This window comes from Molossus molossus, unplaced genomic scaffold (genome assembly GCF_014108415.1).
Source record: "Molossus molossus isolate mMolMol1 unplaced genomic scaffold, mMolMol1.p scaffold_m16_p_1, whole genome shotgun sequence".
Classification (NCBI taxonomy): domain Eukaryota; kingdom Metazoa; phylum Chordata; class Mammalia; order Chiroptera; family Molossidae; genus Molossus; species Molossus molossus.
Genome location: NW_023425344.1, coordinates 240,209,222 through 240,237,148, shown reverse-complemented (window position 1 = coordinate 240,237,148; position 27,927 = coordinate 240,209,222). Strand labels below are relative to the sequence as shown.

Sequence of the window (27,927 nt, the reverse complement as noted above, 5' to 3'; positions counted from 1 at the left end):
AAACGCTCAACAGGTGCTACCTATCGCTCCTAACAGCCGAGACCACCCGCCCACGACGTGGAGAAGGCGGAACGAGGCCCGGGCGGGGGAGCCCGCACGCCCACACCCGGGCAGACTCGGGTGGCAGCGCCAGCTGTTCGCGCCGAGGAGGCACTACTACCGGAGGTCGAGGCCCAGGAGGGGCCCTACCTCGTGTCTCTACAGGATGCTCCGCTTCCAGCCCCGCCGGGCACTCACGACTTCGCCCCGCCACCCGGCCGGAAGGAGCAGGGTCGCAGGTCCAGCTTCCACACCGCCGGAGGCTCCCGAGCCCGCAGCCACTCGCAATCCCGCCCCGCCACGGCCGCCGGCGCCTGCGCGCAGTTCAAACTCTCCGGGCCCCGGCGCGCGTTTCGCCGCGGTGGCTCTGCCCCTTCCCTTTCCGGGACGCCCGCCGCTGGGTCCTAAAGTCCGCCGAATCCAGAGGGGCTGCCTGGAGCCCTCCCTGGAGGAGGCGGACAGGAGACCTGGCTGCCTCTAGGTCTCGGCTCACCTCCTGGCCACGTCTCTCAAAAACAAACAAACAAACAAACAAACAAAACGGAAAGAAAAAAAAGAACTGTTACCTCCTTCTCTCTTAGTTAATTAGCAAACCTCATCCCATTTACAGAGATTCTCAGTTTCAGGCTCCCGAGCCTCCAGCAGTTTGGGGGTGGTGGTGGTGTGTGTGTGTGTGTGTGTGTGGGGGGGTGTTTTCAAGGCAGAGAGAGGACCCGCTGAGGTGCGAAGCAGCTGAGGGCTGAGACCTGTGTCCCGGGAGAAGCGGGCTCACCGGGGGCGCACACTGTAAAAACTGCTGTGAAGTAAAAGGTTAAATGAGGTCCCCTCGGACTCGACCTCGAAAGCCTGTTTCAAAGTTAAAACCGGTGTCTGTACCTTTGAGTGTGTGTGCTTTTTAATTTACTGATTGGCCAGAAAAAAGAGGGGTCTAAGATAAGCTCCTTTATAAAACAGAACCCTCTCCACACAACCTGCCTTAAATAAGGATGCTTGCTATGGAATTTGGGCTCAGTGCTGTTCATGCACTTATTCTCGGAGTTTCTTTCATACCAAGCTCCTCTCCTAAAGGACTGGATGAAGTAACTTGCATGAATGTCCTCGGGATTCACTCGGTTCGTCTGCTTTGCGCCAGGCGTCGCGCTAAGTGCTGGGGCCACCGGGCGGACAAAATTGACCCCGCAGGGCTGGACCACAATGACCGGCCGATCTGCACGCGAATCCTCGTCTTGGCTCGTTTTGTTTGGTTCCTTTTATGCTTTGCTCACGCCCTTTTTGTGTCTCCTAATAGCAATGCCGTAAATCAAAATGATCAGAAGTAACTTTCTGCGAGGTGTGGGGGCGGAGAACCGGAGGAATCATGCAGCAGCACCGGGGTCAGCTGTGCTCCCCAGCCGCGCGCAGGGAGTTAAAGGAACCCGGGGCCCAGCTCTGGGGGCGGGCCCGGGGGCCTCTCCGCCATAGGCTGTTCCGAAGAGACGTTATAAACAAAGCCTCTGGCCAATAGACGTGCGGGTCCCACGCCAGTGGCTTGCAGGCCGTCCAATGTGAGAACACGTTGGAGGCACCCGACCAACTTCAGTTTCGGGAGCAGCTGAGAGCTTGGCGAGGGGTCTGCAAGGCGTCGGGATCTGGCTGCGGAGGTCGCTGGTTTGACTGTCCCGACTCGGTTGTGACGGTCGCAATGTTTTTCTCCCAGGCCGGGGCACGGGCACGGCCACGCACGTGGGAAGCCAGCCCCTCAGAGCACAAGAAATGGGTGGAAGTAGGTGTCTCGGATTTTAACTTGACTCGGAGCTTTTACTTTGGGCACCCTTCCTGGGTCTTACCGAGCCTCCTTGCAGAGACCAGGAGGAGACTGCACTTGCAAAGTGTCATTGTTAGTGACTGAGCCTAGCGCTGCAAGGTTCTGGCTCCCTGTCCTGTGTTCTGGCTACTTCTCAGTCCCGTCCCTTCTCCGGTAATCTGCCTTTCAAAGCAAGCCCCTTTGCCTCACCTTCCTAATTCTAGGACTGAATTTTGGGTAGAAATTATCCCCAAAATTTAAAGGAACGTATTTGAGTTAGTTTAGCGATTAAGTCGTTGGAACTTTTGAGGTGTACATTTTAGCCCATCATTAAGATTTCTCGAGAATTAAAAGTAGTATAATGAAACTCCATTTCCGAGCCTACTGGTGGGCCGAGTTTTAGATTTCGGAGGTTCACATTGAAATCAAACTAGTAATAAAATTAATAGAACAAATGGTTTCTGTCTTAACTAACGACATTTAATGTTCTTTAGGTATTCAAAGCATGTGATGAAGATAACAAAGGCTATCTTAGCAGAGAGGACTTTAAAGTTGCTGTTGTAATGCTGTTTGGGTACAAGCCCTCCAAGGTACAGCTTTCTTTATGTATTTGGGGATGGGGATGGACATACAACGATCCTAATGGTGAATGGATCCTGATGGTAAAGTACAGAGGGCTAGCTTAGGATATTTATTAAGTTAATCGCTGCGTTAAAAGCAGCTTGAAATATGCTCAGTGCTGAATTTTGCTCTTTTTTCCTTCAGAATCTAACTCAGGGATGAATTGGAAAGCTACTTCACTAGAGCCCAGGCTGCTAATAATTATAATAAATATGAGATGCTAGAAAGATATGAAGAGAGAAGGTTGGGAGGGTGGTGATGGTAACAGGAGGAAGTCACAGAGGAAGTGACACGCAGGTTGTTATTATTATTTAAAAAATGTTTTTCTTTGTTTAAATGATAAAAGTAATAATTAACCTACTAAAAAATTCAAACAGTGTAGAAAAGTATAAAGGTGAATGTAACCCCCCCCCCCACTAGAGGGTCCCACTTAGGGGTTAACATTATTAAATTTCTTGTGTATCATTCTAAAATTTCCTATGCATGACCAACACATACATGCATGGCATTCTATTGAAAACATAACTTTCTTTTTTGACTTAAAAATAACTGAACATAAAAGCTCACACCACCACCACATTTTTAAAAATAGTTGCATAGCCCAGCCAGTGTGGCTCAGTGGATTGAGCATCATCCCATGGACTGAGAGGTCCGGGTTCCATTCCCAGTCAGGGTTGCAGGCTCATCTCCAGGGTTGCAGGGATGCAGGAGGCAGCCAATTGATGTATCTATCTCTCTCACATCAATGTTTCTCTCTCCCTTCCTCTCTCTAAAAATATCAGTAAAATATATTTTAAAAAATAGCTGCATAGTATTCTCATTAGCTAGTTTCCTATTTTTGGTCATTTCCTGTTTTTGGTCATTTAGACTTTTCCCCTTATTTTTTGTTTCTACAAACATTGCTACAGTGAGCATCCTTTTATATTTATATTTGTGTTTGGGCACGCACATCTGTGGAATAAATTCCTAGATGTACAATTCCTAGGTACGTATGAAATTTTGTTGGATATTGGTCTCCAGGAAAGATTGCATTAATTCACTAATGAGAGTTGAGCTGAATTTCAATGAATCTCCTACCTTGGTAGGGCAAGTTCCCCCACCCCTCCACCCCCATCTCCCAATCTTTGTGCTGCTCCCCATGCCTGTTACATCACATTCTAGAAATGGATCCCTCTTGTTAAGCTTCTGAACTGAAATTAATCAGAGGCAAGATCTTGTCCAGGCTGAAGAAATTCAGCTGCCGTCATCAAGCAAGGGAACACTCAGGACTGCCTGGAATGCCCTCCCTTATGTCCTTATTAGGCCACCAAGTAAGACAGCTTGGCAATAACTTTGACCATCGTTGCTTAAGAGTTGGGGCTCTACCTATCAGACTACAAGCCCAGTGAAGCCAGGGACCCCATGATGTCCCACTTCTCCATCCTTCATTATGCTTAAATGCATCACAACTCCAAGTAAATATGGCCTTTTGACGCAGATAGATCCCATGAATACTCCAGATGGGTTCACAGTGGTTCAACTACTGGGGGATGTTAGTCACTGAGAGGCTGATTACTGAGCTGGCTGATGTAGGGCTGGCTCCCAGAAATTGCAGCTCTTCTCTTATCCTGCAGTCATTTCAGCTGGAATTTTAAAGCAGGTTAGCTAAGCAGACACAGCCTTTGAAGCATTGTGTGTAACCTGGTTCGGCGGGAAAGATATCTGGCTGCCTGCCTTAATCACCCTTGAGTATACTTGGTTGGTTTTAATTTTAGAACTTAAGTGAGGAACTAAATGACAGGTACAGTGATGTGGTAACTTATGTATGTGCACCCCATGAAATGGATTTTAGCTTTTATTTTCATACCTGGTGGAGGTTTTGGATTTTATTTTATTTTATTTAGAGAGAGAGGAAGGAAGAGAGAGAAACATCAATTGATGTCTCCTGCATGCCCCCTACTGGGGATTGAGCCTGCAATCCCATCATGTGCCCTTGACCAGGAATCGAACTGGGGACCTTTCATTCCGTGGGAGACAGTCAATCCACTGAGCCACACCGGCTGAGCTGGATTGTATTTTTTTTTTTTTTTTTATCCTCATCCGAGGATATTTTTCCATTTTTTGTACAGATAGAGTGGGAGGGAGAGAGAGGAAGGGAGAGAGAGAGAGAAACATCGACGTGAAGGGACACATCGAGTGGCTGCCACCCGCACGACCAACCAGGGCCGGGGACAAACTGCAACCGAAGTACGTGCCCTCAGCGGGAACCGAACCTGGGTCTCTCCGGACCGCAGGCTGACGCTCTAACTGCTGAGCCAAACTGGCCAGGGCTGGATTGTATTTTTTAATTTAATGAAATGTTTATTGACTGCAGATCACTAAATGGTCAAGTACTGATATAGCAGATCACCTATAACACACTTACAGTCTTTTATACAGTGAAGTTTTATTAAACAAGTAACACACAATGTGTACCCTGAGTGAAATGTAACAGGTTTTTACTTTTATACCAAGTTGAGGTTTGGGGTTTTATTTTTTATTTGTTTATTTTTTTATCCTCACCCGAGGACACTTTTTTCATTTTTTTGTTCTGATAGAGTGGGAGAGGGAGAGAGGAAGAGAAAGAGAGAGAGAAACATTGACGTGAAAGGGACACATCGAGTGGCTGCCACCCGCATGACCAACCAGGTCCGGGGACAAACTGCAACCAAGGTACGCGCCCTTAGTGGGAACCGAACCCGGGTCTCTCTGGACCGCAGGCCGACGCTCTAACTGCCGAGCCAAACCGGCCAGGGCTGGGGTTTTATTTTTGAGTGTTGTTCTTGAGCAAATGAAATATTTACTGAATGCAGGTCATGAAGCAGTAAAGCACTTGTGTAATAAATCACTTACACACTTATGCAATTGTTCACACAATGAAATTTATTGTGTTCCTATTTAATAAAAAGAACATTTGCTGGTAGCTAGTGATATAAAGGTGAAGAAAACATTGACCCTACTTTGAAACAGTTTACAATTTAGTGTAGAGAGACTTATAAAACTGATAAATGCTAAGATAGAGAAGAACAGGAAGTGAAGGGGACAAGGAGGAGGGTCTAAGTCTAGTGGCAACTGTGAGAGGAGTCCAAGTGTCACTTACTAGAGGAGCTAGACCTCTGATAGGCAGTGTCCGGGAGCACTTGGTGGCAGTGGGAGAGGTTGTGCCTTTATGATTGGATGTGGTGGCGGTAAGAGAGCGGTGTGACACCAGGACTGAGGCGATTGTGATGCCACCAAGTAAGAAAATTCGGGAGTAGGTTTCAGGGGAGAGCCAGTGAGTTCAGATGGGGGCACATTAAGTCTGAGGAGGCCATGAGCATGCCAAGTGCCTTCGCTCATTAAAGACTGTGCTGGTGCCGGGGTTATGGTGGTAAAGGTCTGCTCTCAGATTGTGCCGCCTCTGAGACACAGAAATCTGAAACTGGGTGGAGGGGTGAGGGCTGGAGATAGGCTGGGGACTCCTCAGTTTACAGGACACTGGATGGCATTGCCCAAGAAGAGTGAAGGGCAGTAGCTTGAGGGTGGAACCAACATTTAAGGGTAGGCAGGGGGCTCCATGAAGAAGATGCAGTAGGAACCGTCTGGGGGAGGCCAGAGGAACTGGGACAGTGTCAGGCATGGACTCCAAGGTGGAGAAACCATGTCGGGTCCTGCCAAGGTTCTAATTCCATAATGTTTCTCATATTTCAATTTAGTGAAAACAGGTCCCTAAACTTTATATAGTGTGTTCTCAAATGTGTTTAAAATGCATAGACAAACAAGGTCAAACTATTCATGGTTTTCACTGGATGGCTGAATTTAAAACTTTTTCATGCCCTGGCCGGTTTGGCTCAGCGGTTCGAGCATTGGCACGCGGACCAATGAGTCGCAGGTTCGATTCCGGTCAAGGGCACATATCTCGGTTGTGATTTGTCCCCGGCCCTGGTTGGGGTCATGCAGGAGGCAGCCTCTTGATGTTTCCCTTTTACTTTGCTGTTTCTCTCTCTCTCTCTTTTTCTCTCTTCCTCCCACTCTATCTGAACAAAAGTGGTAAAATGTCCTCAGGTGAGGATAAAAAACAAAACAAAACAAAAAACAAAACAAAACACAACTTGTTTTCTTCATAATTTTTATATTTTAAAATTTTCAACATGTTACTCTTACAGTCGGGAAAAATTAAAAAATAAAACCATTGAAAAAAAAAAAGCCCATGGTAACAATTTCTATGTTTGTCTAAAACAAAAGGGTTAACTTTTAGGTTATGCTACCTATGGGAGAGCCAAGGTGCTTTTACATGCTTAAACTGTGTGGGGCAATGGAGTCAAGTTTTGGGGTCATTAGAGCCTGTAGCAGATTAGCACGTGGTATCTCATAGATGACAGAGTAAAATGACTATTATAGCTGTTCTGTGGCATTACATGTTTGCAGGGCTCAGCAAAGTTGGTTTCTCATAAAATGCATCCCTTCCCCACACCCCAGGAATGAAGAACTGTCACTGAAATTATATGCCCTATTATTCTTTCTTCTTTTCTAGATAGAGGCCGATGCTGTGATGTCTTCAGTAAATCCAAGCACTTCTGGTAAATAATAGTTAACATTAGTTTTTTAGTGTCCTTATTTAGACATTCATGAAACTAAAACTAAGAGCAAATAAGAGACTATAAAGCATTGTGTTTAAGCACATCTTTGTTTTGTTCTGTTTCAAAGAAGGAAGTTTTGTTTTGGGCCCTGGCCGGTTTTCTCAGTGGTTAGCACGTGAGCCTGTGGACCCAAGGGGCATGGGTTTGATACCTGGTCAAGGGCACACACCTGGGTTGCAGGTTCGATCCCTAGCTTCGGTCAGGGTCATGTGGCAGGCAACCAATCAATGTGTCTCTCTCACATCGATTTTTTTTCTCTCTCTCTCCCTCCCTCCCTCCATTCCACTCTATTTAAAAATCAATGGAAAAATATCCTCAGGTGAGAATTCACAGAAAAAAAAAAGTTTAGTTCTTTTAATTTTGATGAATTTACGTATTTATAAGTATACATTTATTGTAGGAAAAATGTAAACCATTGACAACATAAAGAAAAAAAAAAAAAGTTGCTTATAATTTCAACATCCAGTGTATGATCTGGGCTTCTGACCTGAGCAGCTTGAGTGGCACGTACTGAAATGGGAAGATGCGGGGAGGGTTTGGGGGAACCAAGAGTCCAATTTTGAGAAGATTCAAGCAATGAGGTCAAGACAGTTGGGCTGTATGAATAGGGGATTCAGAGCAAAACCGTGGGCTGAAGAAATACATTTGGAAGTCATCAGCATGGAGATGTTTTTGAAGCCATGGAAATGGATGAGACCACCTGGTGAGGCAGAAGGGACTGAGAACCTTAGGAACTAGAACCACCAGAGATCAGGTAGAGGGTGAGGAGGAAATGGATAAAGGAGAGTTTGGAGGGGCAAAGGGGCAGGGGGGAATCGAGTGTTTGATCCAAAGCCAAGAGAAGTGACTGTTTCAAGGAAGCGCGTGTGGTCAGCACTATCAAATGCAGCGGGAGAGTCAGGTAGCATAAGGACTCAAGAGGATCCATGGGTGCTCGCAACCTGGGGGTGTTTGGTGTCTTTAGCAAAGCAGTTTCAGAGTGTGGCAGTGGCAGAGGCCAGGCTGGAGTGGGCTGAAGATAGATGGAAATTTATATCAATACTATATTTTTATCTAATTTCTCATCTGTATTTCACTGTCACTTGATCTGATAATGCCCTTGGCAGCGTCTTTCCTCATGTATGACAGGACCTTTCTTTGATGTCATGTCTCTTTAGCCCCCTTTAAGCTGGAATGTTTCTGTAGACTGGTTTTTTGTTTTTTCCTTTTTATAACATTGATATTTTGAGGAACTAGCCTCACTGTTTTTTGTTTTGCTTTGTTTGCCTTTTATGTTTGCCTAATGTTTCTTTGTAATTAGGTTGAAGTTGAGCCTTCTCAACCAGAATTCTGTCTGGGGGACATGTCCCTCCTGGGGTGCCACATCCGGAGGCACAAATGTCTGTCTCGCATAGATAATATTAACTTTTATCAGGGGTCAAGGTGCTGTCCAATTTCTCCATTGTATTATCTCTTTTTATATTTCCTTCCCTTGCAACTAATAAGCAGTGTGTGGAAAGACACGTTTTTGAGATAATGCAGATATGCTGCTTCTCATCAAAATTTTCTCCTAGATTTGGCATCTATTCATGACTCTTGTTTGACCTAGTTTTTGCCATAAATGGTGGCAAAATAATGATTTTCTAATCCCAGTGCTTCTTTTAGCTCTTGGCATTTTACCATAAGCAAGAGATGTCTCTTCTTGATCGAGCGACTGATCCATCTACCTACCTTATCAGTATGGACTTGTGAATTTCTATGCTTTTAATGACTTATGATTCATTACCATATGTGATTATTTTTGTGCTCGACTTGTCACAGGCTTGGCCATTGAATTCCTCTTCAAGCTGGCTCCTCTGTTCTTTTGACTGGTTTGACTTTTTCTTTTAATTAATTAATTTATTTTTGTTACAGATGTTTCTCCTTTTCCCCCCACTGATTCCCTCCTCCCCCTCCCTCCCCGCCCTGTCCCCAGCTTTGTTGTCCATGTTCAATGTTCATGCATATATGCATATAAGTTCTGTGGTGTATCTCTCCCCAACCGCTCCCTCTTCTGGGGATTGTCAGTCTGTACCCCATTTCCACGTCTGGGACTACCCCATTCCTCAGACTGTTATGTTCATCATATTCCACAAATAAGTAAGATCATGTGATACTTGTCTTTCTCTGTTTGGTTTGTTTCGCTTAGGATAATACTTTCCAGGTCCCTCCATGTTGTCTCAAAGGATAAGAGATCTTTCTTTCTTACAGCTGCATAGTACTCCATTGTGTATATGTACCACAGCTTTTTTATCTATTCGTCAACTGATGGACATTTGGGCTGTTTCCAGATTTTAGCTATTATAAATAGTGCTGCTATGAACATGGGGGTACATATATTCTTTCTGATTGGTGTTTCAGGCTTCTTAGGGTATATTCCTAGAAGTGGGATCACTGGGTCAAATGGCAGTTCAATTTTTAACTTTTTGAGGTAACACCATATTGTTTTCCATAGTGGCTGCACCAATCTGCATTCCCACCAGCAGTGTACCAGAGTCCCCTTTTCTCCACACCCTTGCCAACACTTGTTTGATGATTTGTTGATGGCAGCCATTCTGACAGGTGTGAGGTGACAGCTCATTGTTGTTTTAAGACCTTTTCTTTCTTGTAAAAAAGGTTTTATTTATGCCTGCCCAGAATGGCTTAATTGGCTGAGTGGCGTTCTGTGCACTGACCAGTTCCATTCCTGGTTAGGGCACCTGGGTTGCAGGTTCAATCACCAGTCCAGGCACATATGGAAGGCAACTGATTGATGTCTCTGTCTGTCTGTCTCTCTCTCTGTCTCTGTCTCTCTCCCTCTCCCCCCTCCCTTTCTTCCTCTCTCTAAGCATGTCCTTGAGTGAGGATTAATAAAAAAAATATTTTATTTATGAATGTTAGATTTACAGAAGAGTTTACTAGACTGATTTTTTTGTTTTGTTGTTTTTTTCTTTTGTATACAAGGTTTGGTATCATGTAGGGAACGTGACTTGTAGAACAGTATTATTGCTAGCAGAACGTGTTTTACATACTCTCTAGCTTGATGGAATTTTCCCAGGTTATTTAAACATTGGTTCTTTGATGTTCAATTAGTTGTAACATTTCCCACTTTTTTTTTTTTTGCACTGCTAAGGTTTTTCTCCTTTAGGAGTCCCCTGAGATCCAGGAAGCAATTCTGCCTGGATGAAAGTCTTCCTGCACTCATTGTTTTGATACATAATTTTGTGATTTTTCTGATACAGCAAATGTGACTGTTGGTGAAATCTCTCTCTCATCCATTTTTCTTATAGGGTTTCTCCCTTATGTATAATCTCTCATTCTTTAAAAAAATTGTTTTTTCTTTATTGAATTTAGAGAGAGGAAGGGAGAGGGAGAAAGAGATAAAAGCATCAATGAGAGAAAACATCGATTGGCCGCCTCCTGCATGACCCCCACTGGGGATCGGGCCTAAAACCTGGGTATGTGCCCTGACCGGGGATCGAACTGGTGACCTCTTGGTGCATGGGTTGATGCCCAACCACTGAGCCACACCAGCTGGGCTACTCTCTCATTCTGAATTCAGGATTTGACTTCACACAGAAGGTTTTTCTTTCCTTCACCAGTTCTTTGATGGATAGAGTGGTGTTATTCTGGAAGAAAGATTTCCCATGTTCTTTACAGGTATAGTGAGTTCTCTGATGTAGAATAAAGATTGACTTCTAGCAGAACTTTCCCCCACATTCAATATCATAAGTTCCCCCCGCCCCATATGAGTATCTCACGTTTAGTAAGATACGACTTCATAAAAAGGGGTTTTCACATGTGATAACATTCACATGCTTTCTCTCCTGTGTGGGGAACTTGATGTACAGTGAAGAGTCAATTCTGGTAGGTTTTCCCACCTTCTTCCCTGAGTGATGTAAAGTGAGGACTGATGTGTGGCAAAAGGATGCTCCCAGTATTGGTTGTTAGTTTACTCCCCCTCCCCCCACCCCATGTTCGAGAGCTTTGACTTGTGGCTGAAGATATGTTCATGAAATTTACAAAATTTCCTCTCCTCTGTGAGTTCTCCAATTCTTGAATTTTGACTTCATGCAGAAATACTCCTGATGTGTGTTGCGGGTTGAGAGCTTCCTTTGGGTGTGAATTTGAAAGCTCACAAGGGCTGCCGTCCCGTGGTCTGTCCGTGCCCGAGTTCTCTCGTGTCTGTTGAAGACTGCTTTATTATGGAGCGTTTTCTCAAATTCAGTGTGGTCCAAGGATTGCTTCACAGGTGGAATCTTTTTGATACTGAAAGGAGGTTTCCCTCTGAGGGCTTTTCGACTGGATGGTGCACTCCCGGACCCGCTCCCCTGAGGATTTCCTTGCATTTAATATCAAGGATACTGCATCGACTCTCACGTCCGCTTCTCAAGCAGATCATTAGGGGGCTTCCCTGCGCAGCATCTCTTCCTAATAATTAATTTTAAAATATAGTTCAAAAGGTTACAATGTAAATAAGTCATCTGTGAAACAGTGGGCTGGAGGGATGACTTCCAAATGTTGGTGCGTGACCTTGCTCCGGAATGACTGTGGAAGGGCTCTCCTGGGTCTGCAGGCTCTTAGTCTTCTCCCTCCCTCCTCTGGTCTTGACGTCAGTGTCAAATTAACTTTCTCAAAGCACCACTTTCCTCATGATTTAAAGGAATCGACTTGTAGCCAGGGTGCTACCTCTCTAACTAGCTTCCATTTGTGTTCACTTGAAAGGGGAGACGCATGACCACAAACATCTAAGAGAAAGTAAAATACCCTCCCAGCAGGAAATTGCTGCTGAACTCTGATTACTGCTAACCTGCATTTTTTTTCCTGTCAGAACCTTCTGATACTGAACCAGTTTCAGGCCACCAACTCCCCCTTTTCTCCCTTTAGTGACCTAAGGCATAGCCCCGTGTTCTTGTTCTTGCAGGAAGAGGGTTTATGCACAGATTAAGTGTTTTCCCAAATATATTATCTCTCTCCTTAATGTTTTGATCTTGAAGAACTGAAATGTTGGCCTTGGCTTTCTGGGAGCTATATATTCATGTACTCAACTTTCCAGAGTTCTTCTGGGTAGCTGCGACTTGAGAATTCTCCTGCTAGCTCCAGCTCTCCTTACATCCAGACAGGGTTGGGCCACCTCTTCACATGCCATCTCCAGGACTCCACCGTGCCCACAACCGCCCAGCTTCCTGGGGGAGGGCCGACTCGCATCCTGGACCGACCCTGACTTGGCAGCATCCGGACGATGCACATGCTTCACACAGAGCCTAGACCTGGGCGCCCAGATCCTGCTCCCCAAGAGCTGCTGCTCTCTCTCTAAAAGTGGGGCGTTTCTGGAGGTGGTTCCTTGGAAAGTTAAGTTAAAGCTATTGCCAATAAGAATAGACTGTCTCCAGGAAAGTCACACTGGAAGAATCTGAGGGCAGGCAGAATGAGGAGCAAAAGGTGCTAGTATTTTTGATGCTTTGAACATAAGTGCGTATCAGCAAAAGCTGTTTTGGCACCAGGAACTAGGAATTAAATTAGTGGGAGAAAACAAATCAAGCCATTTGTTTAAGAAGGCAGCAGATCACTGTTGGGGTTGGTTCCAGTGTACACTATGGATGCCTCTTTGATAGGGTTTTGTTTGTTTTTTTTTATAACGGCCCTTGTTCTCTGTGGTGCATTTTATATCTTCTGTAAGTGCAGAGGATGAAAGACGTTCGCAACTAGAAGAAACCTAGAGATCTGTCATCTAGTCCCTTTGTTAAAATGAGGAAACTGGGCCCCAGAGAGGGATAATAAAATAGCTTAATCCTGGCATATAATGGCTCTTTATATGTTTACAAATACTTTTACATGTGTTGCAGTGTTTATTATTAGTAGTATTTGTATTATTATAGATATTGGACCTAAAATTTCCCAGTGCCTACCATGTCCTGTGATGAGCACTATTCATGGATTATTAAATTTAAGGTAACTTGATGATATGAGGATTATCCCCATTTTGTAAGTTTAAAAACCCTGAAGCTTAGAGAGGTTGAGTAATTTGCCCAGGGTGGCACCCCTCGCTGGTAAGGAGAAGACCACAGTGGTCTGATTTTCAAGCTTACCCTCTCAACCATCCCACAGACTGTTTCCTTGATTTTTCTTTTTTAAATTTTTCTCTTTATTGATTTTTAGAGAGCGTGGAAGGGAGAGGGAGAGAGAGAGGGGTAGAAGCATCGATGAGAGAGAACATCAATTGGCTGCCTCCTGCATCTCCCCCACTGGGGATTTGGCCCACAACCTAGGCAAGAGGTTGCCCTGACCGAGAATCGAACCGGCAACCTCTTGGTGCATGGGTCGCCACTCAACCACTGAGCCACGCTGGCCAGGCTGTTCCCTTAATTTTAATAATTATGATTCATTGTGACAGAGTTGAAGCCAGTGTTCATTCCTTTAGGAACTGAGTAAGTTGAAGTCAGGAGTGGGTCAGTATGCAAAAGGCTGCTGGTTCTGTGCTGATGTCTAATTCGCTTCTGAGCTACCCAGTGTTCAGAGCAGACAGATAACCGCAACCAAGCATAGCAATCCGTATAACAGAAGCTCTTTTCTAGAGAGACATTGTTTTCATGATGTGGAATATTTTTTTCTGAGGTGGCTCATGATGGAGAGTCTCATGAGTGGACACTGATGTCCACAAAATGGTTCAATAAATACATTAGTGAATTTTGTACGCCTGTTTCTCAAAATTTCTTCAGTGTAGACCAGGGGTCTAATGCCAGACATGTCTGGGCAGTTCCATGAAGGACAAAGGCCATGTATGATCTCAGATGACTTGACTTTATTATGGGGTATATTGTAGAGCATTTTGTATAAATAACAGCAGGAGAGAACCTCATGAATGTTGCCCACTGAACCTCCCTGGGCTGCCTGTTTGCCCCCAGACCCATATAAAGCATGCCTTGCAGAGAAAGCCAGAACAGAGTACATCAGAACTTAGTTTTATCTGGGTTATTAGATGGAGGGTTTTTTTTTTCCCCCTTTCTGTTTCTTCACATTATTACCCTTTTAGAGCAATTAACTTCTTTTGCTTTCATGCTTAAAAAAGAAAAAGCTTTCTAGGAACTTTTAACCTTTAACTTTGAATGATGGGAAAATCAAATAGATTGATTTATCATAAAGGTGATTATGGACTGTTTGACTCAGTCATGCTATCCAGTGTCAGTTCGATTGAAAAGTAATTTGTGGATGCTGAGGTTAATGGCCGGTTGGCTTGTGTGCTTTTATTTATTACTATCTTGTCTGATTTGTTGTGAACCAGACAGTTGACAATTAAATATATTTTTGGCCCACATTTAAATGTCCTTTTCCTAGTCTTTTAAGTGCTATGTAAACACCCAAGGCCATGGTATATCCAGTATAACTAGGTTTTGTTTTACTTCACGTTTCAATTGACTTCTTAGTTCTTCTCTATGATCAGGAAACTGCATACACATGAAGGTCACCTTTTCTTGAAATCATAATCCTAGGAGCATTCTGTGGTGTTGCCCAGATATTCACCCGTATAGTAGTTTGTTTATTTACACATTTAGAGGATGCTAAGTTTCATTGTTGGGATAGAAAAAAATTAAGAGACACAGATGCTGACCTGAAGACATTACAAAATAATAATAATAATAAAGTACGGGGTAGGGAGGATGAAAGAGGCATTGCCACTTCTTTTGTGGCCAGATGTCACAGGAACACTGTAGACAAGAACATTCGTAGAGGAAGCCCGTGCTCCCTTCCTGCACAGGTGTGGGCCGGAGCCTGGTGGGGGGGGGGCGGGGGGGTGGGGAGGACGGGTGGGATTTGGAAAGGGGGAGCAGCAAAGAAGAGAACACAGGAAATGAATGCACTCGGTGCAGGCACCAGCTGTGAGTTCGCCCTCCAGCTCCTGGCCCTCTCTCCCTGCCCGTGCCAGAATGGACGTGGAGCGCCATGAATGTAGACTTACCCCACGCGCTCCAGTCCCATAAAAACGTTGCATGTCTTGTAGACTTTGCTGAGGCATTTTGTTAACGGTACAGAGAAGGGCTCTATGACTCCACAGCTAGCAATGGAAAGGGCCAGGGTCGCGCTGTCTCCTCTGTAGGGCTTCCTCCTGCGTAGGCCCTCTTCCTCCACCGTGTCCAACCTCAGTGGCTGAAATTTCTCCTCCCAGACCCCTCATTTTGCAACACTCCCACTTGCCCCTCTTCCCTGTCCCCCCTCAGATTCGCGTACCCAAAGCTATCAGCTGTCATACTGTTAATAAGCACTCCTCCCGGAACACTGGAATCCACCCTCCTCGGACTAGCGGCACCTCCCACGCCAGCAGGGAGTGTAGTGCACACCTGTGCACACGCTGCTAGCCGAGGAAGCTGCCCTGGCGGAAGCTGAGAACTGGGAAGGGGGATTAAGGACCTTTTTGCCTACAAGGAATCACGAAGCTTTAAATTCCAGAAGGTTTCAGGACTTGGCACTATTAACACGAGGGAACCTTTGAAGGCTTACGAGCCGGGGATGTACATAATAAAAAAGGTAACGGTTCCTGTCTGTGTTTGATTGAAATAAGGTTTTATTGGTTCAGATTTCTCTACTCTAACCAGTTTTACTCTTTCTTGTCAATTTCCTCCCAAAGATACAGTAAAACTTGATTTCTCCCGTTAAGGATGATTCTTTTTTCCTTATTCCCTTACTCTCATGCAAGAAGCTGGAAGAAAATATTAGCCCTCTGAATTGTCTACCCATCGTGCCGTGACAACACGTTGCTGATGCCAGCGTCACCGCTGTCCTCACTGAGTTTTTATGGGAACACATTTTATCCTTTTTTCCCCTCATGGCCTCCAGAAGTCATAATCTGAATTTTATTTCTTAAACTAGAGAAGGCTTGCATTATACCTTTTAAAAGGTAAGCCTTTTAAAACCTCATTTTCAGGCCCTAGAAAAATTAGTATGTGGCATAATGGACGTGACCCTTCCATTTTCTACTAAATCCGGGGCCAGACTTACAACGTAAGTATGTTGGCATTTTTATTGTTTTCTCCTTCACTCTCCCCAGGTTTATTGCAGTTTCTAATTTAAGCTCACTGTGATGGTCAAAACTAGACCAAGCTTCCTTTTTAGGAGGATTTCTCTGTGTGCGTGAACCCTGGAGCTTAGACCTGTGAACCACAACACCATATATATATATATATATATATATATATATATATATATATAATGAAACTTTCAAGGAAAATATTTATATAGTTTTTTTTTGTTTTTTTTTTTGTTTTTACATTTTGAACATACCAACCTTGTAGTGAAAGATGATTATCCTCCAAGGAAATTGCTTAAAAACAAAAACACAGAAAAGATAACATTTCCTAGTCTGTCTCTTTATATGACATAGCTATATCACATATATTAAGTAGTTTGGAAGGTAAAATATATGTATTCATTATAGAACATAAAAAAGGTCCATTTTTCCAAGAGTGGTTTAAGTTTTTTTTTTTTTTCTTTATTGACTTTAGAGAGAGAGAGGAAGGGAGAGGGAGAGAGAGAGAGAAACATCGATGAGAGAGAACATCTATTGGCCACCTCCTGCATGCCCCCTACTGGGGATCAGGCCCACAACCTGGGCATGTGCCCTGACCAAGAATTGAACCTGCGACCTCTTGGTGCATGGGTTGACGCTCAACCACTGAGCCACACCGGCCGGGCAAGAGTGGTTTAAGTTTTGTATTTATTGATTGATTTGAGAGAGAGAAATATCAATTTGTTGTTCCATGTATTTATGCATTCATTGGTGGTTCCTTGCATATGCCCTGACCAAACCTTCAACCTTGGCCTATCGGGACAATGCTCTCACCAACTGACCTACTCCGCCAGGGCTGCCAAGAGTGGTTTATAAAGTGGAAGGAAGTGTTTCTAATGGTGTGGAAAGTGCAGAGACTAGCAGAGTCTAGCAGGGTTTGTAAAGATCGTTGGCCCCCGTGGTCTTTAAGGCATGATCCTCAGCCCTGGGTCCTGTGGAGGCAACTTCCAGGAGCACTGCTGGCCAGTGAATGGTGGGGAGACACCTCGCTCCAAACCGAATAGCTCTGTCTTCATCCCCTCTACACATTAGGCTTTCCTACTGCTTCAAAGAAAAACAAAGTCTGCAAACTACTGATAGAATCCAACTGTCCACACGATTTTTGAACACCTTCTCTAGACAGATTAATAATAAACTCAGATAAACACATTGGTCTGTGTGGTTCCTGATGTTGTCGAGATCCTCAGGGAGCTACAGTCAAGTGCGTTTAGGTAGTCATGAAGTGACTGGTGTACACGCGAGACCCAGCATTGTGTCTGGAATGAGAACGTTTCGAATATGCTCTTTCCTTTTTGGGGTAAAGCTCATTGGGTATGAAATCTGATGGCCATCATTGCTCAACGTCTTTGTGAAGTGACAATTTGAGGCTTGACTATTGTAACAGCAGGTGGAGCTAGTAGGAAGACCTTGATTTCTAAGCCATTTAAAGAGCAGAAAGATGCACACAACTTACATTCATGTGTGTGCCTTTTAGAGCTGCAGGAATAGCAGGCCATTATACATTGTCTTTGAAAGGGATGGCGCTACTGCACCGCGAGAGCCGAGCTGAATGCAAAGTTCTCTGACCTTTCTGGGGAAGGGGCTTGCATTTGGATATGCGTTGCCATGGAAGATTAACACAAGTTAAGGGCATGTGGGGTAGGGGGGCGGTGGGGGTGTGTTTCCATGGTTTAATATTACTTGATGACTTTTAGAGTATTGACTTCAAAAAATAAGGTGTGTGGTCCTGTGGGAAAATATTGACAAACAACCTGAAAAATATATGTAGTTATTTATGTTATTAGATTGTTTTTCTCTCTCAGTGGCGATAAGCATACAGTTGAAATTCACATTTTCACCTAGGAAAAGCCAAAGAATGTCTACTTTTTATTTCACAAGGTTATGAAATAAAGACCTGGCTACTTAATAGCTCCAAATACCAGTTAGTTTTCTGAATAGGTAGTTTAAAAGATACCACCACTCTTGGGGGGGGGGGGGGGTGCACATCAATTGACTGCCTCCTGCACAACCCCAACTGGGGCTGTGAATTGAACCAGCAACCCAGGTAGGTGCCCTTGACTAAGAATCAAACCCACGACCCTTCTGTTCAAGGGCTGATGCTCTAACTTCTGAGCCAAACCAGCCAGGGCTAAAACACATTTTAAGGCTTTTTGCTGAAAACTAGAAATCATATCTTCTTCTTATTGATTCAGCAAACATTCATGAACGCCTGCTTATGTGTAAGGTAACACGCTAAGCGCTGGGGATGCAGTTTTGGACAATGAACAGTGCTTTCCCTTAGCGTGTCTCAGGCAGATGTGCGGCCAAATCCTACCAAAGGCCCCAGCAGAGTCTGTGACTATCCTGAACAGAGGGCTGTTGGGTCACAGAAAAGGGACTCGGCTGAAAGAAACCAGGGTAGCCCTCGAAGAGGAGGTCAGGCCCTCGTTGCGTCTGGAGGGAGATGTGAAAATCCTCTAGGGGAAAAAGAACGCGCGCTCCAGGCAGCGTGTCTAACATGCACGCGTGTGGAGGCGTGAGAGAGCCGGCTGTCTTGGGGAAACATCGGGAGGTTTGCTAGGGAGGCCTGCCAGGTAGGCTGGGGCTAGCTGTGAAGGGCCGCATCAGATATGCCCTGGTCAGTGAAGACATCATTCAAGAATGCCAACCAGCCTAGATGCTGTGTAATTGATTAGCTTTTGGTGTTCATGACACGAGTTACGGATTTGATCCTGTGGGAACATGGTATGCTGCCTTCAGCTTTAAATATGTTCTCTGGTTACAAGGGTGAATGGATGAGGATGAAACTGCATCCATCCATACCCTGACTGCCCAGGGGGAAATGCTACACGTGCTGATTCCATCCAGTACCTGCGTGTCGAGACACCCCGAGCACTCTGGTAGGTGCTGGGAGACAGGCCTTGCTGCCTACAGTATGTCCAGCTGCCTACCTGACTTTTGCTCTTGGTTGTCTCCAAAACATCGAACACTTAAGTCCAAATCACAGCTCTCATCTCAGCCCCAAATCCTGCCACTGAGGACTCAGGCCAGACCCTAGGGGTTGTTCTTGATACCGTCTTTTTTCTCACCTCATCTACCCCTCCACTGGAGTGGCACACCGGGAAACCTGCCTGGACACCTTCCTCTCCTCCAATCCCCCTGCCAGCACCCCCGCAGCCGCATCTCTTGCTGACAGTCTCCTGACGGGTCTCCCTTCTTACGTTTCGCTTTCTCCCAGTCCTTCTTCATTTTTCCCGGGGAGGGGCTTATTGCCATTAACAGACAGACTCACGGTTGATGTAGTAATAGTATAATGTAGCGATTTTCTTTATTCTAAACGATTTTTTAATTGCTCTCAGATAAAACCTTTGTTCTTGGCGTGATATCCACTACCCTCTTGTTTTACTCAAATTAGAAATCCCAATTAGAAAAATGCACAACTTAATTGTTTGTTTTTATTTGTGTGTATATTTGTTGGTAGATGAAACTATACGTTTTAAAATTTTTTATTTAGTTTTTTTATTGTTGAAAGTATTATAGATGCCCCCCCATTGACCCCCTCCTCCCCGTTCCCACCCTCATCCTGCTTTCCCTAAACTGTTGTCTGTGTCCATTGGTTGTGCAAATATGCATGCAAGTTCTTTGGTTTATCTCTTCCCACTTCCCCACCCCCTTTTTGCAAGGTGTAACAGCCAGGGAGATCTTTCAAAACATCTAAATCAGATCATGTCATTTCCTCATTCATACCTTTTATTTTTTATGGCCTTCCTATTGCAACTTAAATAAAAACCAAATGATTTCCTGAGGTCCACAGGGGCCTGCCTACCTCACCAGCCCCTTCTTGTGTCGCTCTCTCGCTCACTGCGTCCCAACCACAGTGACCTTTTCCCATTTCACCCACTTCTCACCCCACAGCCTGGGCACCTGCTATTCCCACTGCCTGGGATGCTCTTCTTCCCATCCGTTAGCTGGTTGGTATCTTCTCATCATTTAGGCTTTAGCGTAGGTATTACTTGCTCTAAGGGGTCGCTCCTTCACCGGGGTCCACTCTGTGGGAGGGTTCCGGTGACTCTCTCACAACCTCTCGTTTTTCTCTCGGTTTAGAGTTGTGTGTGCCTCTGCAGCTGAGCCGGTGTAAGCATTGTCTCCCCGCTAACCCGGAGCTCCCTTGGGACTGGAGTCGCGTGGTCTCCTTTCCCCTCTGTCTCCAGAGCTTGACACAGTGCCTGGCACACAGTGGGTCCTACAGATGTGTACAAGAATCATTTCAGCACGTTGCGCTGGCCAGTGTGGCTCCATGGTGAGAGTGTCTGCCCTCCCATGGAGGGATCACAATTTCAATTCCAGGTCAAGGGCACATACCTGGGTTGCAGGTCCAAACTCCAGCCCTGGTCTGGGTTCGTGCAGGAGACAGCCAATTGATGTGTCTCTCTCACATTGATGTTCCCCTCTCTCTCTTTCTCCCTCCTCCCACCCCCTCTCTAAAAATCAATGGAAAAAATATCCTCGGGTGAGGAAACACGCACACATACACACACACACAAAGAATCATTTCAACATATAAAAATAAATCGACCTTTTTAGTTTTTAAATCTTTAACTGCAAATAAGAAAAATGTGGGAAATTAAGAAAACTATTTTCTACGTTTTTTTCCACCATTGGAACTATTTTAGGAAGTGTATGCAGCTCTGTATGACCTCCCCAAAAGGAAAAGGGTGAAAGGTTTTAGAAATTAGCACGTGGTTACTGTATGATCTGGGGCTGTTTTTAAGACAGCGATACATCTTTAAACTGGAAATCCTGAGGTATGAAAATGGACTGCTCTTCTTACATATTTAGGGCTCAGGTCACTAAGATGTTGGAATTCTTGGCTCCGCTCTTTAAACCTATTACAAAGATCACATTAGAATTCATTTTAATAGACTTTGTAAGCACAGTATCCAATCTCATATGATCACGCTGGGCTCTTTCATTATGAGAATCACAGGAAGCAGAGCCAAAGGCTGCGGAGCAGGCATCGGTGTCCCAAGGCTGGGCCAGTGCCAGCTCCCTTGTTTATGGAGTATTCTCTCCACTTTTATCTGTGCTGTGCAATTGGTGTTGACTTTTGAGAAACTCCTGCTTTGCCCCCATCTCCCAGTTGGGGAAAAAACAAAAACAAAAACTGTGGTAATGACATCTGGCCGGGAAACAAGGGATCAAAGCAGCAGAAGGAAAGAACAAAGGTGAAGCCTTGTTTCATGCATAGTTTGGGACCCGTGTGTCAGATCTGTTAGAGGGAAGTGTGTTACACTTTTTTGGGGTCACCATTCCTTTATCCCCTGGAAATGCCCATCAACTGAAACTGTTTATTTTTTTTGCCATTGCCTGCTGGTGTTGGGCCTACTTAGCATTGAGCAAAATGTGTGTGTGTGTGTGTTTTTAATATTCACCCTGAGGATATTTTTCCATTTATCTTCAGATAGAGTGGGAACGAGGGGGGAGGGGGGGGAGAGAGAGAGAGAGAGAGAGAGAGCGAGAGAGAGAGAAAGGGAGAAAGAGAGAGAAAAACATTGACGTCGACTGGTTGCCTCCCACACGACCCCAACCAGGGCTGAGGATGAACCGCAACCGAGGTATGTGCCAGAATCGAACCTGCGACTCATTGGTCTGGGGGTCTGCACTCTAACCGCTGAGCCTAACCGGCCAGGGCCAGCAAAATGTCTTTTTGACTTGATAGGTCTTTAGGAATAAATGCTGTTCATCCAAATTAAGGTAAAATCTGTGATATTATTATGTTTCATTTGTGTTTTGTTTTTTCTTGAAGAAGGAGGCAGTCATTTTTGGAAACTTTCCCCCAACTTGTAGGTATAGCACTTGAGGAGTTTCTAAGCATTGTGAGGAGGAAGAAGGAAGCTCAGCTGTACTGGAATGAAATGAGACACATCTTCACAGCTTTTGACAGGCACTGTAAGTCTCTTTAAAGTGTTTTGAAATTAAAAATTGCTATTAAAGAAGCTGTGAATTGGAGCATATACTCAGTACATCAAATAAATAAGCTTGGAAGTTTATTATATTGTTCATTAGCTATCACCTTAGATGTTGGTGTGGATTTTTTTCCTCCATCATGATTTTAAATTTTTGACGTTTACCCTGGATGAAATAATGTTAATAGTTTTATAATTGTACTTACGATTATAATCAGGACAACCAAAGGGCTGGCCACGTAGGGTATAGGTCATGAGCCACCTGTGGATCTGTGGTGTCTCCTCCTGCGCTGGCCCACACATTACTGGAGGAATTGTTTTCCCACACCAGATGTGGCTGAGCGGAGTGACCTCAGACCCCCTGTACCCCACGCATCTTACACAGGATGAAAATGCTCTGGAGTCCAGGTTCAATATATTGGTGGCTGTTATGGTTATCCTCTCAATATGATTATAGTATAGTTCTAAAACCAAGCTAGAAGAAAAGTACATTTTGAAGACTACATTGTTTTGGCAATTTACGACGACTTGAAGCCAAAGGCTGTGATTGCAGTGTGCCTCTCTATGGTCCTTCCCCTGGGGCTCAGAGAATCCGCGATTGATAGGGCTGGAAGTGGCCTTCCGGACCACCCGGGACCGCACCAAAGGGGCGTGTCGCTGGATCCTTAATTCTTCCTCTGAGCCAATCTCAGATTGCCTCACCTGTAAAATCAACCACAAATTACTGCTCTTCTCCTAATATGTTAAAAGTGTCACGCAAGTTTTATGGCTGAAATAACAGTGCATAGGGTTAATAAAGGTAAGTGAACATTTTACATTTTGTTTTCAAATAGATCGTGGATATTTAACCTTGGAAGATTTCCAAAAAGCATTCAAACAGGTGGCTCCCAAGTTACCAGAAAGGATTGTTCTCGAGGTTTTCAGGTAAGGCACCAAGATCTTCATGTCCACTTTTACGAGTTTTCAGCTTTATGGAAAACACCTCTTTATGCTGACTTTTCACTAACGATCATTTTCATCTCACAGTATATTGTCATGATCCAGGAGAGAAATTATTTATAGTTAGCTATTAATGCACCGATACCCTCGATAGCAGGTGGGTGTTTGCCCACCTGGGAGGTGCCTAAGAACATTTGGTAGGGGTGGGAGAGGAACAGGAAGAAAGTAGAACTTATTTGTGTATTTATGTATCAACCCGATACCAGGCAGCTTTAGCATTTAACGTGGATGCCGGTGTTCTCCCGTGGGCTGCATTTCGTCAGACGCAGCCCACTCGCGGTTCTTGAGTTGTCGGAGAGCAGAGTTGGCGTTGCTTCTTGGTGGCCCCTCATCCCAGTGCGTGTGTGCCTGATAGAGTGTTGTCTTTACGAACTCATGCGGACACAATGGGCACGTGGCTTCAAAGCAGTTTCTGTTAGTAAACTGCAGACTGAAGGTCACGGGCTGACAACGAGGACATGGTGGAGCTGCCTCTTCTCTGACCGCTCATGTGAGCTCTTCATCAGCCTGTCACCAGGTGGGTTAGTGAGGACTCCGTGCAGCAGCAGGAGCCAGCAAACCCTTAATAACGCAGCTGAGGAGAGACAGCGATGTGCTTCTCTCTGTCGTAAACATGGGCAGTCCAGGGCCGATGTGATGGCAACAGAATTGTGAAGGACCAGGTTCCCTTTTTCTTGTTGTTCTGGCTGCCTCCACACCTGACTCCTCCCTCTTGCTTCAAGGACTGCTGACATTTCAGCCATCGGACTTGGGTTCCAGCGAGGCAGGAGGAAAGGGAACAGAAGGTATGTCCCTGTGACCAACACTGAGTTCCAGGGCCATGTGGACAATGTCTTCATGTGCCCTGAGTTTCTGACACTGAAGGAGAGAATGGACATTGAGGGGGGGGCATCTGGCAGGTGTTCCCATTTGGGATAAAAATAATTTAATGAAATCTGACCAGAAGTCAGCCCTGCCCATTAGAAATTATCAAGTAGGTTGTTGGAAATAGGATTTGCACTCACTGTTATTGACAGTGACATGTATGAAATTCTCTTGCTGCGTCAGTCACAAGCCAGTCATGCAAACTCCTGAAGGAGAGCGAAGCAGTTAAAGGCACATGCAGACAGCGCCACAGGACAGCATTGCTTAGTTGACTGTGGAACCCCAAGTTCTTTAAACCATAATAGCATCTTTGTACACTCCGTGATGAGATGAGTAATGAATGTCAGTGTATTTCTACCACACGGGTGATTTTAACAAAAGAACAAAGAATTGTTACTTTATTTTCCTTTTACTAAAAGACACGTGTCCAAATTTGCTGACCTTTAAGTGTTAAGTCATTTCAGGAGGAGCTACCTCATAGACATTTCTGAACATTGCACTTAAATATAGCCCTTCACGATAGAGGAAATGTTTTAACCACGAGTGAGCAAGTATCTGCTTCTCCAAAGGAACCTGTGCTACCCAGAGAACATTTTTTGGAAATGGGTACTTGGAAATGTGATTAATAATAATAATGCATGTCACCTATTAAAACCTTTCACATCTGCATGTTTAATAAGTTGAAAATGGAATGTCCTAATCTGGCGAAAAAGAAAATCTTACAAAGTTTCATTGGTTTTAGAACACAGTTTTTAAAATTAAAAATTTGATAGCTTTCGAGAGCAACAAATGTCAGGAAAGATGAGCATTTACTTGCTGAATGTCAGTTAGCAGTAACAAAATAATTTTTTAAAAAAATCTAAACCTTTTCCTTATCGGGGGATGAAATAAAAAACCGAGGGACTCTGTGCCATGATGCCCCTTCCCCATTCATATCTGCATATCTTCCCTGAGATTCTCTGACAACCATTCACATCAAGTATTAAAAAAAATTGCTCAATCACAAAGGACTAAACTGAGATGTTCAGAAATAATAAAGTATATTAAATCATGTTCTTGATAAATATGAATAATTTCTGGTGACAGCGGAAAGTCATTTGACATTAACATATAAAATATTTGCATCTTCAATTCTTTAGAATGTCTACATTATGTTTTACAATGTACATAATATAGTAACACAGTAGCACATGCACATATAACCTATAAATAAATGTATTCATAGGCCCACACACTTTATGTTTCCCAGGATTATGTGATCAAAGCAGTTTGGGGACCACTGCAACACACAGCCAAACAAGGCATTTTAATTCATGGAATATGCCCTGTTTAAACTCTCCTTTGTGTTACTTTTTATAGCACTATGATCCCTACGCCAGAATAAATGATGCATAAGTATTAAATGAAGTCATGAAACCAAAAGAGGAGAGAAAAATATTTCCTCCAAATGTAAATCAGAGCAAGCTAAAGAAAAGGGGTGTCTAGCTTGTACATATCTATCTGTTTCGGTGGTGCAAACAATGTTCAAGGATAAGGAAAAGAAAACCAATGATGCAAGATTACATAATATTTCTAAGATGAGACACTTGCTTTTTGAGAAGCTGGTATCTGAAGACCACTAAAAGAAGGCAACTTAGAGGGAGACTTCTAATTACAGCAGAGTCATCTGCTTTTTTTTTTAAAAAAAATATGTTTTTATTGATTTTTTTTTTAGAGAAAGAGGAAGGGGGGTGAGAGAGAGAGAGAGAGAGAGAGAGAGAGAGAGAGAGAGAAACACCTATGTGAGAGAGAGACATCGATCAGCTGCCTCCTGCACGCCCCCTACTGGATATCAAGCCCGCAACCCGCAACCTGGGCATGTGCCCTGACTGGGATTGGAACCAGGACCTCTCAGTCCATGGGACAATGCTCACTCCACTGAGCCACACCAGCCAGGCTCATCTGTGCTTTTAACGACTGGAGCAGTTTTCATAATCTTCACTTCATTGATTGCCAGATTCTTCTCAAAGAAACTTCTAAAGATTACGAGCAGTCTCTTTCAGAAGGACTTGCCCATATCATTTTACGAGCTAAACCAACAAAGCACAGCAATAAAGCCAACCAAACAACCAAATGAACAATTCATAAAGACAGTCTTGAGCATAAGGCATCAGAGAATCATTTCACTTTATAACTTGATAGAAACACTGATGTGTCATTGATTAAACCTGAGGGCATTCCAAGGACCAAATGAGAGACTTTTATAAGGTTTGTGAAGTGTTGCCTAACTACTCTGGTTTTATCTCAGTGATTTTTATCATGAATAAAAGCAGTATCTTTTTAAATATATATAGTCAGGGTTCATAACAGTCACATTCTGTTCTGCAATCATAATTTCTTTCATTTTAATGTTACTTCTATAGTTAAATGGATTCAGAGCTCACCTCCAGGCCTTGTGCCATCATTTCTGTTCAGCTGAAGTTAATCCTCTAATAGAGATCATACGTACTATCTTCCCTGGTGTCTTTCATGTTTAAAAATGTTTATCTGGGCCATTGTCCTTGAATAAAAGTATATAACTTTTTCTCGTCACTTTCTCTTTATTTCTTTTGTCATTTGGTAACCATTTATTTATTTATTTCAAATTTATTTTTATTATTTTGTTTTGGTATGTGCCCCTAGCGGGAACTGAACCCGGGACTCTCTGGTCCGCAGGCTGACGCTCCAACCGCTGAGCCAAACCAGTCAGGGCTGTTTTTATTATTGAAAGTATTATAGCTGTTCCCCGTTTATCCCCCCATTGACCTCCTCCTCCCACCCCCCCCTTCACCACACTGTCATTGGTTATGTAACATTTTTTCCATCAGTTTGTTTTTCTTTGCTTCTCTTGGAAGTCCTGTTTCATTTCCTTGTTTTGCTTGCATCTCTTCGTAAATCTTCAGCAATGTCCATTCTCCCTTGTGCTGCATCCAGTATGGCACTCCCCCTACCCCCGCGCCACGATTTATTTTTTGCTTACATTTCTTTCTTGAACTGTATCTGCTGATGTTTCATTTCCTTTTGTTATTTTGCTATTTTATATCTCCCCTAAGCTTTTCTGTATCTACTTTCAATTCTTGTTTTATGGAGGTGCTGGCTTTATTGGGAGAAACAATGAGTTTTGAGATTTTATTTTTAATGGATGATTGCTTGGGGGCTGCTATTATAGCTTTTTAAGTATAAATTAAGGAGAACAAGTTTTCTACTGAAGGAAGGGTTTTTGGGAACAAGTTACTTTCTTAAACCAAGAGATAATGATATCTTGTGTGAAAAACAAAAACAAAAATTGGTACTAGTTTATTATTTCTAAGACATAAAATGTTTAATATTTAGACTTCAAAATTTGAGATTCCTTTCAGTGTTTACAACATAATTTCCACTTGGAGCTGATAATCATGATTTGTATATTTGTGTTCTAAAATAACTGAGTTGTTTGTGTAACTAAAATGACATATTTTTACCTACCACAAATGGCAGAAGTTCAAGAGGTACGAGAACTGATAATACTGTTTATACAATAGAATTAATGTGAGATGATAGGCTGTTTCTAGCACAAAAAGTTTAAAACAAACAAACAAAAATCCCTTTAGTGCTTTTTTTTTTTTTTTTAATTCAAACTCTTTAGTGACTCTATTGGGTCAAGTTAAAAGTATTTAACCTGGCTGTCCGACATCTGGTCACCTTTCTAAACTCCTGTGTTTTCCTTGGCCATGTGCTCGTACCTTTGAATGTGTGACGTGTATTTAAACTTGACCCTATTTCCCTTCCGTCAGTGCCTTTTCTTTACTCCTTACCTGTCCAAGTGAGACCCATCTTTTCAAGGTTCTGCCCAATGAAACCTTTTTCCCCTCTTTATGTTGAACATTCTTGTCTCCTTTCTCTAAATTTTGATTGTGCTTATGGTTGTGTAATTTTTTTTTTCTAATCACTTACCTGATAAAAAAAAAAATACAGTGGTTAGTG

General features: G+C 43.7%; 2 protein-coding genes across 11 annotated transcripts in view; one reads left to right on the top strand and one right to left on the bottom strand.

Moving 5' to 3' along the window:
* Positions 1-232, bottom strand: part of TDP1 (tyrosyl-DNA phosphodiesterase 1) — a 70,563-nt gene extending 70,331 nt beyond the window's left edge. For all 6 annotated transcript variants that reach the window (XR_004959687.1, XM_036262790.1, XM_036262781.1 and 3 more), the window contains exon 1: positions 190-232. The gene's annotated coding sequence lies outside the window, so the exon portion shown is untranslated. The remainder of the gene's footprint in view (positions 1-189) is intronic.
* A 1,357-nt stretch (positions 233-1,589) lies between these two features.
* Positions 1,590-27,927, top strand: part of EFCAB11 (EF-hand calcium binding domain 11) — an 85,974-nt gene continuing 59,636 nt past the window's right edge. For 4 of the 5 annotated variants that reach the window (XR_004960652.1, XM_036271507.1, XM_036271518.1 and 1 more), the window contains exons 1-5: positions 1,590-1,801; positions 2,317-2,412; positions 6,975-7,020; positions 21,965-22,066; positions 22,917-23,007. Coding sequence is in view for 4 of the 5 variants with exons in the window: in XM_036271507.1 (XP_036127400.1) it covers positions 1,721-1,801; positions 2,317-2,412; positions 6,975-7,020; positions 21,965-22,066; positions 22,917-23,007 (416 nt within the window). In the remaining variant the exon portion in view is untranslated. Of the gene's footprint in view, positions 1,802-2,316; positions 2,413-6,974; positions 7,021-21,964; positions 22,067-22,916; positions 23,008-23,804; positions 24,248-27,927 lie in introns of those variants that run through there. The other variant, XM_036271511.1, reaches the window with a different exon arrangement.